The sequence below is a fragment of the Oryzias latipes genome, chromosome 14 (assembly GCF_002234675.1).
Source record: "Oryzias latipes chromosome 14, ASM223467v1".
NCBI lineage: Eukaryota > Metazoa > Chordata > Actinopteri > Beloniformes > Adrianichthyidae > Oryzias > Oryzias latipes.
In genome coordinates this window covers 7738027-7756654 of record NC_019872.2, presented here as the reverse complement: position 1 = coordinate 7756654, position 18628 = coordinate 7738027, and the positions used below count along the sequence as shown (strand labels likewise).

Here is an 18628-nt window from a genome sequence, read left to right as displayed (position 1 = left end):
GCTGGATGTTTATAATTATTACTGTTAGATTCAGATGTAAAACAAATCTAAAAGGGGCGGGGCCTGTCCACACACACACTCAAATGTTATAAACACACCTGTTGGCTCCAAAAATGTTCACATGTAAACATGTACACAATACAAATACTGTTCACACATGTTTATTCAGTTTAATTAACAATCATTGAGAAGCATGGAGTTCCGTGCTATCAAATAAAAATGACATATTTTAAGATCTTTTTTTCAATCAAGTTCTAATAACGACCATGTGATTGGAAATCTGGCCCAATAATGTAGTTTTAGATCGATCAAAACTGCATGTTATACCATGATCAGGGATCGCATATTTGATTTATTCTTATTATGATCAGCGCTACATACTTCAAGCTTATTTCAGACAAATACTTGGTGACAAACACTCATAGTATATTGTTGCTGTTAAACCCAGCAGAATATTGCACTAGATTGATAAAAACAGTTTGGTAAATTTGGTAAAATTCACAGATTCTGACTCCTGGGATTAATAACTGTTTTGATAAATGTTTAAAACCGACAGCCACGCGACCGTCTAGCTTCGGGAAAAAGTTATTTTAAAAAATACAGAAATCCATGATATCTCAAAATCAGCCAAAACCTGTTACACTGATACGGGCTAGTCATACATACTCATCATATTCATGCCGCAATGATCATTTGTGAAGAAATACGTTTTAATTTAGGAATTCTTATGTGAATCACATGTAATGAAAAATGTTCAATGGTTCTGAAGATCCTAAAACTACAGTAACCAGCCTTTCATAAATGACTAATTATCACTTTGTTTTTTACTAGTTTATAGGAAATTGTTTTTCTAGTTGATTGTTGCACTATTTTTTCTTGATTGTTGAAGTTACTTCACAGAAGTGCTCTGTTTAACTGTTGAATGAGAAAAAAGGTTAATAAAATATGAATAGGGGTCAACCTGGATCTGCCAAATAAATGTATTCATCTTTCTAAGGCATTACAATAGTACTGAATGCAGACTCTATCGGCAGATTCTCAAAATCAAGTGACTTGGAACCAGATCTAGGCCAAAAGAATCTGATTGGGTAATCTCTAATAACCTTTTTTATGTGAGTAATAAATAAATAACTCTTGTATGAAACCTGGAGTTACTACTGTTAGTTATATACTTGTTAAGACAGGTTACCATAAATCAAATTGACTTGTATTAGTATGAGAAACAGTAGTACCAACCAAGTTCCTGAAATCTGAGATTTTCACCCCCAGTGTTGACAGTGTTTCTTTGTCGTAACAGTTAGATTTTATTGCCTTTTTGTGATCTTTAACCTAAAATTACCAGAAAAGATTGCAGCAGATATGCACACGATTTGCTTCCCAGCCTTTTCCGTCAGCTAAACACACAAATAAATGAACCAATCAAAGCCATGCACTTCCTGATTTGACTTCACAAACACACCTACCATCCTCATTTTGACTCCTTCTGGTCTTCGTCTCAGAACTCGTCATTTGGTCTGCCACTTGTTTGGAAAACGATTTTCCTTCTGATTATTGCACTAAAAGGTAGGTAATACTTCAGTTCTTGTCATGGGCACTTGAAGCCTTATTTTAACATCATTTTTATCAATTATTTAAATTTTGTAGGTATTTCTTACTGAAGTAAATACAAGATACTGACTTCTACAAGACTGGAGTGCCTTATAGAAAATCAAACTGAAAAAGCCTGTTTTTCTTTCCAGATTTGTGATGATTTTCCTGAAAATCTTCCCAGAAGTATTCATGATTCTGTCACTACAGAGTGGTTTTGCTTGTGTTCAGGAGACAGGTAGGAATCCTGAAAGCGCAGACAGCACAAAGATGTCTCCTTTCATAATAAAGACTGGTTATAGTTATCAAATTATTTGATGTGGAGAAAAAATGTGCACTATTACAAAATAACGGCTGCTTTCTCACAGTTCTGTAGGGGAAAGAGAAAAAAATGTAAGAAATTTCTATAACAAACATAACTGAAGCTTTGATAGCTGACGTTAACATCATTAAGGCATATGAAAGGTGATACCCAGTGCTGCCTGTGCACCCTTTAAAATATATTTTGAAATGTTTATATACCTGGACTCAAATGTAGGCACAATAAAACAAATGTGTGCATTTATTTAGCATGAAATGCTTGTTATAAATTATGAGTTTGCAGTCATGTGCTCCAACAATGTTCCAAAACTCTCAAATGCTTTTTCCCAGAGGGAGAACATTATTTGGGGGTAGAACTTTTCTAGAAAATCTTCAGATTCCTACTGTCAAAGTGTACTTGATCCAGACATCTTGTTTGCTTGTGTTAGTGCCTTGTAACAGTCTGTGGGGAAAGGTGGGGGACTTCTCTCGATGTAGCCACTGGAGACTGAATCCTCAAGTCTCCATCCCTGCTCTGCAAGAACTGACCGTCTGCCTTAATCTGAAAGTTAAGGTATTGATGAGAAACAAGATGAGGGAGAAACAATGCTGTTATGAAAGCTTAGTTTGGACTAAAGCTCATCTCACGTTTAGGCTGAACTTACTTCCCTACTACCAACAACAGTCTTCATGTACAGACATCCTGCTGCTCAGTATGCTGAGCTGGGCTTGGGCGTAAAAGGAAAGCTTTTGGTTGTCTGGTTGTTTGGGGAGGAGTGGAAAACCCTGCCAGTAAACCTCTACCTGTCCCAGTGGTACTCAGTGTGCATCACCTGGTCTCAAACAAACAACCTTACCCTGTTTGTTAATGGGGAGCGAATAAACATGACGGCAGGTGAGTTTCTCTTTAAATTTTCAGTTTAAGTCAGGATATCTATGCCATGTTATAGTTCAGCTGAAATGCAGCTGAGAATCAATTTCAACTTTGTTTTTCCTGCAGTTTCTTATCCAAGACCTTCCTCCTTCGCATCCCCCTCAAGCTGCAAGCTGTCCCCCAATGGGTCTCTCAGTTTGGGTGCAGGACACTATATTGATAAGGGAAATATTCAGGTGATTCCATACAGCAGTTTCCCAGGCAAATTATCCATGTTTCGGATGTGGGGGAAAGAGCGCAGCAAAGCAGAAGTGACGTCTTTGAAATGCACAGAGGGGGACATAGTGAAGTGGGAAGAGGATCACTGGGACACACTGTCCTGCGGAAGCAGCAAAGATTTAAGCCTCCTGTGCGGTGAGTTCAAGTTCACAGTTTTTGATTGCATGAACTCCAAGTAATGTTAATTTGAACATTTTTTCAGTTTTCTCCTTTTATTCTTGTTACACGGCGGACAGTGAATGCAGTAATGTTGTGGTGCCCCTCATTGTGCAGTCCCTGTACTGCTGCATTTGATTTACACTTGCAGCTTAATATTTTATATGGAACACCTGTGTTTTAGCTCGTTGAACAGGAAAAAAAAAGCTACTGTATGATTGAATGCAGGTACATCACAGACTAAAAAATTAATCATATACCTGTCAAAACCTTTCCTTTTCTACAGCCTGCAGTTTTAGTCTACTTTAAGAAATATGTGCCTAATCACCTTTTTCTGGTGATGCAACCTGATAGATTTCTAAAAATTAAATTTAAAATAGATTTAAAATGTTTTATTTACAACTGTTAAAACAAATAAAAAATTGGAATAGCATAGATGTACATTTACAGATGAATATGTAAATGTTAAACATGGTTATACCATGGTCCGGATGAATACTCAATTCTTATTGGCTGCTGGGTGTGCATTAAAAAGATATTCCACAGGATAACCGCTAGGTGAAAAAAGAAGTTCCGGTGGCCTAGCTTAAATGTTTTGTATCACTGCGCTGGCTTCTATAAAACAAACTTTTGCTTCATCATTTGGACAAAAACAAGCGGTAAGAGGTGAACTTTCTCTCTGAACTGATGCTTTATTTAGCCCATCGGAAAGATCCACATCTATCTATCTATCTATCGCTCGAATCTTGACTGCAGCAGTGGTGCGGCGTGACGCGGACTATTTGTTCCGTGGTGCGGAGCGACAAATAGTCCGCTTTTTGTGAGAAAAGCAATGCAAAGCGGAAATAAAAAACAAGAAGTAATGACTAAAAACTGGTTAATATTTATTGCTTTTGTAAGTGACCATGGTATAAGCGGGTTAATGGCCTTCGAAGTGTGCATTGTAACTTTTTAACGCACTTCCTGGAAGCAACCGTCCTCCGTCAGGCTTCCACGACGTGCGTTAAAAAGTGATAATCCACACTTCCTCTGGCATTAACCCTTACTGAACATGCAGTTTTTAACTTTCATCATGATTTATAATTCTCTTAAAAAATTAATAAAAAGATCATTTGTTTTTAACGATAAAAATTTGTTGTAGAATAGCAATTTTATGTTTGTCTGTCCTTAATAATTTTGGACTGAATTTATCTATTTATGTATTTTGTAGAATGGTCCTTTTATGAAGTGAGATTGCTCATTGAGATCATCCGCTACGACCAGAACAACACTGAGCTCTACAGAGCCAGAGACATCGCTCATCGCTGGGTAAAGCTCACAACTGTCTGTTTCCTTCCTAAGCTTATTAATCAAACCTAATTAAAAAATGTAGTCCAAGTTAAAAGTAGCTATTGCAATGACTATCAGTTTTGCAAAGAGAGAAAAATGTCACTACAGTTAAAAACACTATCATGTTATTATTTTTCATATTTGTCTTTTTTGAATCTTTTGTGTTGGACAGCATCATTTTTGACTCCAATCAGTTTTTTTTGTTGACCTCTGTTGCAGCTGCGAGTGGTTCTGCCAAAAAGCATCTATCTACACAGAGTGTCTGTGTTTGACATCATCAGGTTGGAGATCATTTAAATTTACAACACTGATATTACACGCTTTCTGTAATAAATTGCGTGAAGTCAATAAAACTTGTTTTTATGGTATGTGTCAGAGAAGCTGGAAGCAATGAACCCAAAGCCATGTGAACTTGTCTGATGTTTTATGCAGCTCTTCCAGTGAAGAACGTTTAGGAGGAGCGACACCAGCTGAAGACAAGCTGGTAAGCACACAGACTCGCAGGTTTATCAGATGGCTGTTAACCAAAAGCAAATACAAATGTCCAGGTGAACGTGTTGACACTTACGGAGTGGGACTGAAAGATTAAAATGTCTATAATTGCTCCGTTTAAACTGAAGCTATAATCCATTTTACATTTTTTAGAAGGAGTGGGCGGGGCCTAATATCAACAGGTAAGGTGATAATAATTCTTCATTTGAATTTTCTGATAGCCATCCACAAAAAAAAACAGTTAATTGCACTCATCTTGTTGTAAAGTATGAATTAATAACAAATGTGTAAAAATAATATGTTGCATTTGGAACTTACAGCTTGCAATTTGTAAAAACCTCTTAGAATATTTTCCACAATTAATTTGAATTAATGACTCAAGACAACTAGTAAAAATGATTTCAAACATTAAGACAAAATACGCTGAAGTTCAACCCCAAATTTTCTTTATATATGTCCTTCATCACTGGAAAAATGCAACAACACCTTAAAACACCAAAAACAATTTTTTGTTTTTTAATTGAGTGGGTCTTTAAGTCAAACTTGCTCCAAACGTTTTTCACGATAAAAATTCACCAAGATTTTAAGAGAACAGCATTATTTGTCTGAAATAAAACTGACGTTTTTGGAAGAAAGAGAAAAGCCAGAATGAGATGTCAGAACAAACATGAAGCTCAAAAAAATCCCAGTGCACATCTGTTACTTTTTTAAGGAGATAAGCTTGACTAGCCTTTGTTTTTAATTTGGTACAAGTTGAAAAAGCAGAAATATCAGTTCATCAAAAAAGATCTGGGGTGACTTATTAATCAAACAAATCAGTTCACAATCAATTAAATGTCAAATATTTTAATTCCTCCCCAAAAATAATTGTTAGTACAGTCTGGTTTTATTAAAATTGTTTCATCCTTCCACGCATCCATATTCATAACCTGCTGAATCCCTTTAGGGATCACAGGGTTGCTGGAGCCAATCCAGCTACGATTGGACAAAGACGGCATACACCCCCAACAGGTCGCCAGTCTGTTGCATGGCTTTATACCTTATGATATCACATTTAACATTCATAACAACTGAACATAGGGTACATTTTATAAGATACTTAATTTCGTTGTTAAAAAGAAAAATTCCAATCCAATTCCAACCTAAATGACGTTGCGTTCCAGCAACTGTCCGGTATGTTAATCTCCCCTATTTATCTATTTGCTGGATTACTGACTGATCGTTGACTAATCAATCCCAACTGGTTATGACCTAACATCAAAAGAACTAACAATGCAAACTAATGTGAGACACTACTACCTCCAACTGTCAATAGTGGCTACAACAGAGAAAGACAAAAATCAGCTTAAACTCTTTATAGTAGGAAAGGCCATATGGTGCAAAGTATGATATGTCACCAAGACTAGAAAAAAGATATTGGGGGGAAAAACCTCCCCAAAATAGTGATTTGGGATATAATTTACACAGCGGTGTCTCTCCTAAAATACCCCTTTATTCTGTTAATTTAGGATTTTTATCTGCTTTTTTTCATTTGTTACTAAGAAAAGATTGTTTGTTCTTGGGGTTTTATCTTATAACCCCATATTACTGCCTTCTTTGGGTTGTTTCCAAGACTGAGAAGACCCACATACAAGCAGATTAGAGGATAAATGGACCCCAAAATCCTGCAAAAAACGTTCTTGTCCACTCCAGAGTTTCCTTCCGAAGAAGATTAAATGCCAGCAAGTTTAAAAGATATTTCTGTAAGAGAAAGTAAAAGCCCACGAGTACACTCTCCCCTCATTCAACAGGTTTTACTGTCTGGTTCATGCCACAGTCTCCCCTCCCATGGATGTGGCGTATGTGCAGAATGAGATACACAATGACCTCATGGAAGCCTACCATGACCCTAGCGGTGTGCTGCAGCTGAGGGCGGATATCTATACCATACGGACCACTCCTGTTGGTATGTAGGGTTTCTCCAAGGTGATGCATCATTCAAACAGAAAAAAATCTGATACAATCATTTGTTTTCTAGATAGCTTCTCCATTGCCACCATCAGCCCTCCTCCAGTGGAGACAGACCCCACTCTTTCCACAACCACCAACCATATAGCTGGAATCTCTTCTTCTAGTCCCTCACCAACCACCACGCCTGAAGTCCCATACACTAGCATGACCACTAGCATGACCATGACCACTCCCACAACCATGACAACGACCAGGACCACTCCCACCAGAGAAACATCTACCACCATCTTCCCAACAGGCCTTACAAATGTCTCTGGTCAGACAGTCAAATCCATCAAAATTTACACTAGAAATAAAAGTAAAAGGCTCCAATTTGTCTATTTGTCCTTGCAGATCTGTATTTTGAGATTAAGATGAATGTGTCCATAACAGGAGATTATAACCCTCAAGAAGTCCTGCCTATCTGGGTGCGTCTATAAGGATAAAAAGCTCCCCGGTTTTACCCAAAAATATATAATTTAAGTTTTACACATCTAAATGTCACTAGTATAAAATATTCTGTAAATACTCAAACATATATTGTAAATGATAATGTTATCTTCGTCACAGCTCAACGTGAGTCTACCTGATGACCGGATGGTTGTGCTGGACATTCAGCTGATCACCAAAGCTGAAAGGTACATGTTGAAAACCAAAGCAACAATCAACTCATCTCTGTATACATAGAAGTATCTCTAGAAAATGAAAATTGAATGTGAATATTTTGAGTTTTTTCTTGTTTGCAGACAGTTGTCCTATCTGCAATCAAAAAACATTTCCTCTGATGCAGTAAGTAGAAAAATTATGATCCTACTAAATACTTTCACAGTGGTTTTATTCTTGTACTTGTGCCAATTCTGAGTATACACTCAACATTTTAGAGTTTTTTATTAGTGTGCTTTTAATTGGTGTTCTTAATTTGAATTTCTCTTTTTTTTCTTTTTTCTTTCATTTCCTGACCTTCAATTATCATTTTTCTGTTCTTCTTAGCAGTTCCAAGAGATTTTTTCTGTTTGTAATAATCTGATGTGAGGAACTTTAAGATGTATTTTTATATAACTTATGCTATATAAATCCCAATCATCAACATTATCGTCTTTGCAAATTAGGATATTTTTAATGCATCTTAAATTAAGATCTACGCAGTTTTTTAAAGCATATTTTAATGAAAGAGTTCCTCAGTGATCCAAACATTGACCTTGATAAAGGTTATCAGAGAGTAGCAGAGTCAAATCTGCAGGCAAACAGGAAGACATACAGAGTCAAATGAGTAAATTCATAAAAAAAATAAAAAAATAGTCCAAGGCCTCAGTTTTAGCAACAGACTTGTAAATCGTTCTTGGACCACTTTGGAACATTGACACTGAGCCTAAATCAATTGGTAAAGTTTGGTTCCTCGATTCTTAAAAAATTCACAATTCTAGATACCTCTTTACCTGCTCCCTTAAGGGGTCACCACAACAAATCTGACAAAATCTAATTCTATCATTTGCAACTTCCTTCCTTCCAACAAACACTCCAATGTTCTTCTTCCCTACATCCATCAGCCTCCTCTTTGGTCTTCCTCTAGGCCTACTTTCTACCTCAACGTCCATACAGATCCACATCTCTTCTTGTGCCCAACCTGTCATTCAAGTCCTCATACATCCTTTTGTTTGGCCTTTGCCCCCTATACATTCTCGTCCAGCTTTTCCCTGTACTCCTTGTTCTCTCAGTGTCTCACTTTTTTTCCTCTCCAGAACTTCTTCATTTTATCACCAAGTCCCCTTATTTGCCACATTCCAGATGGCACTCCTTCTTCCCAGTCTCCCCGATCACTTTAGCTTTAACTGTCCAGTTATTTAAATCAGTCTCCCAACCCTGGTCCAGAGGGAAAACTGTCCTGCATTTTTTTTAACCCTACCCTGCTCAAACACAACTATTTGATTTTGATGATTACCATTATCAGGCTTCTGTAGATCTTGAGGACGAGTTGAAACAGGTTGACATAGAAATCCTGCCGGACAGTGCTTCCTGAGGACCAGGGTTGGAAAACACTTATCTAAATTAACTTCCAGATCTCCTAAAGCTGACCTACCTAAAAGTCACAAAGTACTCTTCCTTTTTCAGCTTCCATCACTTGATCCTCCGCTTTGCCCTCATATTCATCATCTTCCTCACCCCCAGTAATCCTACACACCACCATCCCATGCTGTTTGGCTTCACTCCACCCAGCCTGTACACGTCACCCTATGATCCTCTTTTCTCTTTCAAAATTGTCTTCTCCACTGCCATGTCCATTCTTTGAGTAAAGTCCACCACCATCTGTCCTTCAGCATTCCTGTCATGAATACCAAACTCCACCATTACCCACATGTCCATCAAAATCTATCCCAACCTTCACTCGCATCCTTTTTTTTTTTGGATATCCTGGATCATGTCATCCATCTCTCTCCAGCATTTCTCATTGTCCTTTTACTTAGATCCCACTCAGGAGCATAACCACTGACCGCATTCAACATCACACCTCTCTGGTTTCTCAAGAGCAGAAATGATCTTAAATTAAAAAAGAAAAATCTCTTCTAAAAAAGTAATGATCTACCTTAACCTAAAAGCTGTGATTCTCATTGTTTCCCAGGTGTCCATACGCCAAGCATCAAGGTATGGGGAAGCTTTGATCAAGTGAAAGCTAAACATATTTTTTGTTCTTAGACCAGAATACTTTCAAATTTCTCAGTCGGAGTCATTTTTTTTCTTTGTATTGTTCTTTGCTGTATTTAAACCAATTATATTTGTGTCATTCATGATAAAACTGTTTCTCTGTTTGCAGAGAAAGATTGATTTTCCAGGTCCAAGTCTTGATGCTGTTTGCAGACACACAGGAAATAGTAAAGCAGATCCGGGATCTACTGTTGATCCCGTATAACAATGGCTCGATCACCATAGCAACAGAGGACATAGAGATAAGTCGCATTTGTGAGTAAGATTAGGACTCACTCATAGGCACAAACCTACAATTCAGTGACTGTGTTTCTAAAATTATGTTTTCTCTCTCATGCATCAGTGGTATATAAATGCAACATGGAAACCCAGCAGACGCTGAAAGGTCAGTTTACGTGGCTTGAAACTTCAGGAGGAAAAACTGCAGCACTGTCATGCCCAAAAAACCCTCTCCACTCTGCCACTCGACACTGGTGAGAGTTCTAACACACGGGTATCGTAGTGCAAACTCATAATGTTATGGCAAGAAATAGGTAGTTGTAAATCAATGTTTTGGTGATGGAAAATATAACTCAAATCATAGATGATTAAAAAAAAATCAGTCAGAACAGATCTATTTAATGAGGCATTTTTAGTTTTTTTGCTTGGTAATCCAGAATGTTAAACAATAATTACCGGTAGATTTCATTTGACAGACATGTAGGTAATAGTGGAAAAAAATATTTATTAAATATATAATTTTTAAGAATGCCAAACTACATTTATAAAAAAAGATAGGAAGGAGGAAAAACATTTTGTTTCTTTATTAATAGTAAAGGTTTTATGTAGGAATTACCAAAACTTTTTGCAGTTTTAAAGATTAATCTTTAGCCTGAAAATCTACCAATTTTTGTCTTTTGAGCTTCAACATCACCGCAAACAGAACTAATGTTGGGTGATCATTTCTACTATTAGTATGTGAAATCAGACAGAGGTTAATGTGTTTGGTTAAAAAACTATCAGCATAAATTTAATGCATCATTAGATAGGGCTCTGTCTGGTTATTGATTATTACCATTGATTTATATTTTTAAGGTTTGTCCCCGTTTTCTTTCAATTTGTTGACTCTGCTTCCCAGCGTTGAACAGCAACTATGCAGTAAAAACATCAGTTAGATTTTAGTACCTTTCAGGGATCATTAGCTAAATGATTTTTAGAATAACCTGCGTTGTGTAAAGTCATAAATGGTGTTGTTATCTAGTAATGAACTCGTTAAGATGTGTGTTAAGTCTGGAATATTTCATGGGCTGAACGGCGGTGTAATAGCTACAACTCTAACAGAAAGAAGGCCCTGGTTCAAATCCCAGCCGGGTGTTTTCTGTGTGGAGTTTCCAAAAACATGCATCTTAAGCCAATTAATGTTTCTAAAATTGTCCTAAGGTATGATTGAATGTGTAGTTGGCTCCAGCATCCAAATCCCATTACTATTCCATTACATAAAACTGTTTCCAGAAAAAGCCCTTAATTTTTTTTCTGCCTAAAGAAAAAATAAGAAACTATCTCACTTCCCCTTTTCATGAGTTTTTGATTTTCCTTTTTATTGTTGGACAGTGTTGGAGCGAATAAATATGGACCTTCAAATATAAATTGAAAATAATTTAGCTTTTATAATACTGGAGATCTGGTACCTAAAGGTTGGACAGAGATTCCTGTCCAGGTTTGTGCAAATTTTTGACTCCCCAACATCCATTCCTGTTCTTTAGGATTTCATGCTTATTGTACAATTACTGGTATGAAGCCCCATAAAATTGAGTTTAACTGAATTGAATCCACCATTCAAACGTTTAGACACAACCATACGGGCAGTTATCTCCAAACTCTTGACTTCCAATGTAAAAGATATTGAATACTTTTTTTTTTCTAAAATAAATGTTTTTCATGTGTTTGCAGCAAAGTTTGCATGCTGACCCACTGGCTGGATTCAAATTTGGAAGACTGCGACCGAATGGTGGAAACTATCCCCGATCTGGATGATATAATAGTTACTCCTGGTTGGTTGAGCTGCTCGTCTTGTTATTTGATTATTCATTCTTTAAAGTCTAAAATTACAGTAAACCTTCTGTTGCATGGTTGATTTGCCAGAAAATGCAATGGATGTGGTGGAGACAATTGAAGATTTATTAAGAGACAGCTCCACTCTGCTCTACGAGGACATGGTCACAGTCCTCAACAAGCTGAAGGTTATTCTAAACGTTAGTGTGGTCACACCCAACCTGGGCCAAGCTGTAATCAATGTCATTTCAAACATACTGGAATCAGACAGCAACTTGACACCTTTTACCAACACGTAAGGACGAAAACTTCAGATGAGATCAGAATCTGTGCACTTTCTAACGTTTTCTCTGTCTTCCCCCACAGTATTTTAAACATTACAGAGTCTGTGGGGGACAGGATTGTGGGATACGAAGGCTCCTTCACCCTGGTTGCTCCGGCGATGGCTCTCTCAGTGGTGGATGTATTTCCTGATCAGTTTGACAGCTTATACTTTGGAGTGACGTGTGACCTGACTGGTATAAACCCTGAGGTTAGACAAAATTCACATTTACTAAATATAAAATGCGCAGGTAAGTCACATGTCTCTACATGTAAAGATGATGATAAGTCTGAAACTTGGAGCAGATCTGTTTTCTAGATTTTTGGGGGGTTTCAAGAAAATACAGGCCTTTTTGTTTTTTGTTTTTAAAGAAACCCCAAATTCTTTCTGATTAATTGTTTTTATTAATTTATTCATCGGTCATTTAATTAAAACACGATGAAACCCGTCCGTATTGACTTGTGGGAAAATAAACATTTTGTTTATGGCTTATTTTTATTTATTTATTTATTTAAGAAATAAAGACAGAAATCGAAATCTGTGGGGTTTTTTTATGATCCGTAATAAAGTTAATTTTTTTTTTTTTAACATCTGATAAGAAACTAAACACCTTAAATAGATAAAACTGCAACAGGAGTTAGCATGAAAATTTTAACAAAAGAAATTACAGAAATATTTCATAAACTCGTATCAGATTTCTTGTGTTTCACTGAATCATAAAAACAGAAGCAACATTAATTGAAGATACTTATGTAGATACAGACACAATTATTCGAGATATTGGAACTTATTTCGTCCACAAATGAACATTAAAAGACATGAAAACCTTACTACACATTCCTCCTTCTGTTTCAGATTTGTATTGATGAATGTCCCCCCAATGGCACAGTGGCGTTTATCTCCCTTCCATCTATCCTGAAGGACAGCTTTCCAGAACACGACCTAAACCAGAACCCGATGAGAGTCCAGTTTCAGTTCTACGGCATCCCACTGCTCTTCCAGGTAAAAAAAGTTTTTTCATCTCGATAATCTAACAAACAGGCAAGAAAACAAATCCAGGGTGCTCCTCAGAATGATAAGTTACGCAACTGTCATGCTTCTTCAGCACAACCACAAGCAGCACATCCTGAACAGCTTCGTGGTGTCTGCCAGTGTGACCAACATCAGCGCACCAATCAGAGACCTGGCTGAAGACGTCACCGTCATGCTCCACCATATGAAGCCGAATGCAGTAATCCGTCACACAAATATAACTTTCATTTTAATCAATTACCTTTTATAACTAACCATTTTAACCTATGCTTCATATCAAGCTTCACAAAGACGTGCAGTGTGTGTACTGGAACTTTAATAAAAACAGTAGGTCCCAATTAAGTCAATACTCTAAATATAAATCAATTTCCTTTTGGACACAGAGAGGATGTCTGTTGAGAGACTTGGTGGATTTTTCTGGTCTTCTTCTTACGTTCACATACAGACGGACACGGAGGCTGGGATGACGAAGGCTGCCGTAAACACAACAGCAGCTCTGACTACACAACCTGCCTGTGCAATCACCTCACACACTTTGGAGTTCTTCTGGTATGAAGCATTTACTGGTGATTCACAGTTTCCTGGAAGAACAATTGGACTATAAAAAAAAACATTTAAACCGATAAACAAGTTATTTTTATGAAAATATCAAAGGAACAGAAGCGTTTAAGGACTCTGGAAAACAGGCAGCTGTTGACTCTTGTTGAGAAAGTCGTGTGTGTCTGTTTGTGTGCACAGGACGTCTCCCGGATTCAGCTGGACCCTGCTAATGACCAGATCCTCACCATCATAACCTATGTGGGCTGTGGACTCTCGTCTCTGTTTTTGGGAATCACTGTCCTCACTTACACAATTTTCGAGTAAGACTCAAACTGCACAGTTCTCCTTGTTTTTTTTTTGGATTTTGACAACACACGATCACATTTATCCCCACACAGTATCCAGTACGCAAAAATGGAATTATTCTGAAAATGGTGAAAGATTGTTGAATATCGTCTAATGAAAATAAAAAGTCTGCCCTGTCTCCTATTTCAAGTGGTTCACTTTCTCCCAATTATGCCGTTTTTCTGATCAGCAAGCTTCGCCGAGACTACCCGTCTCAGATCCTGATCAACCTGTCCTTGGCCCTGCTGGGCCTGAACCTGGTGTTTCTGGTCAACTCCTGGTTGTCCTCTTGGGGGGTGTACGGCCTCTGTGTGGCTGTTGCCTCCACCCTGCACTACTTCCTCCTGGCTTCCTTTAGCTGGATGGGCTTGGAGGCCGTTAACATGTACTTCGCCCTCGTCAAAGTTTTTAACGTCTACGTGCCCTCCTATATTCTCAAGTTCTGCGCTCTGGGATGGGGTGAGTCCACGGCACACTGTTGACTCACATAATCGAACTTAGAAAAAAGGAATTAGAAGAAAATCTAATCTTATTGTTTTTGAACTTTTCTTTAGGGATTCCACTGGTGGTGTGCGTCCTGGTGCTCATTATCAACAAAGAGGCTTATGGCGGTCACATGACAACCCACTCTGCCTTGCTAACGATGAACAATACTGACAACTTGTAAGTTCCGGTTTAACTTTTATTGAAGTTTCATTTTATTTTTGGATTACAGTAGATCTAAAATGTCCATGGACTGGCTCAAGTTACACAGAAAGAAAATTATTATTGTCACCACTTGAGGGAGCTAATGAGTAACAACTGATGGAGTTTTGCTATTATGTGAGGTTTTGCACATAATAGCACTACATACTACAATTCGAAGCACCTATGAGCTGATATATAGCATTTGATCCTATATCACTGATGGGAGATTATAAAGTGCAGAAACACTAAGATCAGAATATTTTATTCTTTACAAGCATTTCTGCTTTGTTCCCTCAGTTGCTGGATTCAGGACAACATAACATTTTATGTTTCCGTCGTTGCCTACGCAGCACTGCTCTTTCTCTTCAACATCGGGGTAAACAGTTCTACTAAAGTGTTCAGCCACGTCTCTGAAATATTGAATCTGGAGGATTTCGAGCCACATTTTTCTGAGGCTTACTTTTCACTTCCTTTCAGGTGTTTGTGGTGGTTTTGATTCAAATCCGCAGAATGCGTGTCAACAGTCCCGCGGGGACCCCAAGAGGACTTCTGCATGACCTGAAGGGAGTGGCCAGCCTCACCTTGTTACTTGGACTAACATGGACAGTTGGCTTCTTCACCTGGGGGCCAGCGAGGATTTTCATGCTGTACCTGTTCTCTGTGCTCAACACACTGCAAGGTTGCTTTTTCACTGGACTAACAAAGGAAACATGATGAAACCATAAGAACTAATCTCAACTGGAGTCTTTTTCCAGGACTTTTGTTGCTAAATTTGATAAAAACTACAGCGCTTTTGTTTCCTATTTAAGATGAGCGTCATTACAAACAGAAATGAGTATATGACCATGAAGGATTTCTTAAAAAATACTTTTAAAGAATAAATACTATTGGTTGATCTAAAGCAGAAATTCAACCATCCATCCAACCAGCTCCGTGGCCTTGTGGTAGAGTGTCCGCCCTGTGACTGGAAGGTCGGATGTGCAAATCCAGGCCGAGTCATACCAAAGACTCTAGAAATGGGAGCCAATGCCTCCCTGCTTGACACTCAGCACTAAGGGGTTGGATTGGGGGGTTAAGCCCCCAAATGGTTCCCAAGCGAGGCTGTGTCTGCAGCTCTCCGCTCCCCCAGGGGATGGGTCAAATGCAGAGAACAAATTTCACAGACCTAGGTGTGTGACAGATAATGGTACTTTAACTTCCAAACCTGTAAATCCCTTTTGGGTCACAGGGTTGCTGGAGCCTATCCCAGTTACTATTGGGTAAATTACAATTTCAATACTCATCTATAAATTACATAAATGTTTTGACTCGTGGACCAACTATTTGTAATGCTGAAATGTTATAAACACTGTCCTTAAAAAAAAAACAGTAAAAGCAGTAAAAATGCAAAACATGTTTGTGTGCTCCCAAAACGACAGTTTGTTTAATCTAACTTGTGATCATTTCTTTATTTCCTAAGGGTGATACAGTGGTGTTAAGGCCTAGTTTGTTTCTTTCAAAATCAGCAAAACCCTAAAAATTTGAATTTGTTTTGGCAAAAAGGGATACCAAAGGGATACCAGCCAAATAGTGTTAAAGGGGCTTTAAATTTTTTTTTGCTCCTTCAATTATACATGTTGCCTAGTTATACACCTATTTTTTTATGCAAATCATAAAATTATTTATTGGCAGAAACCCAGAGTCAATGTGACTATATGATAAAGAACTTTTATTTCTAAAGGTGAGCAGATAACCAGTAGATTTAAGTCTCTAGGCCTCTCAATTATAGTTACTGTTTTTGTGCAACAATAAAAAAAAATCATGTGGTTTTCTAGGACGTAGTTTCTGCAGAGCGGCAGTAGTTCATTAGAAATTTGCCTCTGAGTTGTGGCCGGGCCGACTGGCGTGGAGCAACCCCTCCATGTTAAAAAACAAAACAAAAACATGATTTTCATCAGAATGGGGGTTTAAGAGTTACTTGTCATTTCATTCTGCATGAAAGCAGTAAAGAGTCTTCTTACTTGGTTTGTCTTCCATGCAACCCAGTGACAAATTAACCATCATGAACATTTACTACAGCCTTTCTGCATTTGGCTATTTTATTCTAACATTAAACCAATTATTTGGCTTGTAAAGTGAATCTGTCCCTCATCTGAGCTTTATTTGATCACATGAGCTTGACATGACCAGATGTTAGATTTTATGTTTAAAACCTTCAAATTGGGAGCTTATCTGATCTTTTTTATGGTTCCATTCAGGTCTTTTCATCTTCATCTTTCACTGTCTGATGAAGGAGAACGTCAGGAAGCAGTTTAGAATTCACCTGTGCTTTGGACGTTTCCGACTGGATGAGTACTCTGGTACAGAACAATCACATTATGTTCTCATTTCAGCTGCTTTATAAACATCTTTTTAACAGCCTGGCAGTACCTTGACAGTGGCTATTCTTCGCAGAATGGAGCAACTCCGCGTCGGTTGGAGTCAAGGCCGAACCCAGAGAGAATCTCCCAAGAGCGGCGTCGCAGTCCTTCCAGTCAGTGAAGTCCAGCTCCACAGAGAGCACGTCCGCCTCTTCGGACTCCAGCCAGAGAGATTCGTCCTGCAAGAGACCCCACCTGGGTGAGAAAACTCAGCTCAACGCTGCACAGCTTAGAAAGAAGCTCTAAACAGGCAGGCAGTAATCACAGGCAAAACAGCCAACCCATTAAACGCATTTCATGAAAAAAAACAAATTACAGGTTTCGGTTTAATCTTGTAGAAGTGTAATGTTTTACAGGAAAGTTTCATCTTTTAGCAATTTAATCTGCTGAACGTTTAAACAGAAACTAGAAAATCAGCTGATCACAGCTGCTGGAATGAAGGTCACTGCTTAATGAATCCGCCCCGACATTCAATAATTACAACACGTTATAATTAGGTTTGTTTAAGCACAACTGAGATGACACCAGTGCAATTTCTTCAGAGGGTTCCTTCACAATCTGAGTTTAATTTAAGTTTGACCCAAAACATTTCAGACAGAATATCTCCGCCAACGTAATCAGTTCTTCACACCTCTCCACCTCACACAGATGTTTAATTATCTCGCAGGTCTGTTTGTGAACAGCCTGGCTCTGCCTCGAGTCCAGAGAGGCCCCCCAGATACCAAGACTCTGGCTTCCTACAGGGGGGTAAACTAAACAACAGACTGGAGAACTCACTTTCTGGTCGAGCGGGCACAGAAGACACATTTCCTCGTCTGCACAACTCCAAATTCAAAGTGGGTTATGCCGCCTTTAGCGACAGCGGGCGCACATATGTAATTAACACAGAGTGCAGCCACACGGATATCTACAAGGCAACAGCTTCATTAGGTGATTCTTTCAAGCAGTTCTTTTGTTGATTTTGTTTTTGCTAAATATTGTAAATGAGCCTACAATTATGGAGACATGAGCAGTTGCATCACTTCCAAGGAGGAGTTGGTTGCCAAGCAACTGGTGAACAGAGCTGTGGTGACAATGAACCGTGGCATAGTTTGAAGGGGGGAAAAAAGAAAAAACACACAAGTATGACAAAAGTGTCACCTTGCATACTCTTTCCAAAACATTTTATTCTGCTTCAATCAGCGGTAATGTGATTCTGAATGTCGCTTTGTTCTTGTGAAGTCAGACATCTTTGAAGTGATCATCAGGGCGACAAATCGGAGCCTTTTTCTGGTCATATTCAGCAGAGCTTTCCATTGATTTTAAACGAAACACAAACTCCAGATATGCCGAGGTGTGTATGTACAGATCAATCAATGAGAAATAAAAAATCCTTACAGTGTCATTCTTTTTGAGATTTCCTGTTGCTGCCATGTCGTTCATCAGTCATCTGCATTAAAAAGAGAACAGTGAGGCCACAAAGTCATGTTTCTGAAGCCGTTTCTGGGAAACACTTTGTACAAATAGATTATTGAAAGTTACTGACAATGTAATAGATTACTTGCCTTTTGCCAAGCAGGTAAATGA

The 18628-nt window shown here is 38.2% G+C and overlaps 1 protein-coding gene across 1 annotated transcript; it reads left to right on the top strand.

Annotated features, from left to right (window-relative positions):
• The first annotated feature begins 1499 nt into the window (after positions 1-1499).
• Positions 1500-18523, top strand: LOC105355570 (adhesion G-protein coupled receptor G4). The gene is made up of 32 exons (XM_011483205.3): positions 1500-1563; positions 1740-1825; positions 2337-2461; positions 2542-2782; positions 2888-3175; positions 4407-4504; positions 4745-4806; positions 4958-5009; positions 5171-5199; positions 6808-6962; positions 7035-7283; positions 7361-7434; positions 7577-7644; positions 7753-7795; positions 9624-9646; positions 9816-9961; positions 10050-10179; positions 11636-11736; positions 11828-12032; positions 12104-12269; positions 12915-13061; positions 13165-13290; positions 13373-13418; positions 13537-13640; positions 13830-13951; positions 14167-14435; positions 14531-14639; positions 14961-15039; positions 15141-15342; positions 16901-17002; positions 17097-17261; positions 17730-18523. Exons 2-32 carry the CDS (start codon positions 1747-1749, stop codon positions 17816-17818), a joined length of 3894 nt encoding a protein of 1297 aa, XP_011481507.1. The 5' UTR covers positions 1500-1563; positions 1740-1746; the 3' UTR covers positions 17819-18523.
• Positions 18524-18628: the final 105 nt, after the last annotated feature.

What these genes read in the sequence shown, in the direction of transcription:
- LOC105355570 (XM_011483205.3), top strand. Translation starts at nt 1,747, where the DNA reads ATGATTTTCCTGAAAATCTTCCCAGAAGTATTCATGATTCTGTCACTA. An exon ending in GCGAATAAACATGACGGCAG is followed by an intron (nt 2,783 to 2,887) that starts GTGAGTTTCTCT and finishes TTTTTCCTGCAG; the next exon opens with TTTCTTATCCAAGACCTTCC. An exon ending in AAAACATTTCCTCTGATGCA is followed by an intron (nt 7,796 to 9,623) that starts GTAAGTAGAAAA and finishes ATTGTTTCCCAG; the next exon opens with GTGTCCATACGCCAAGCATC.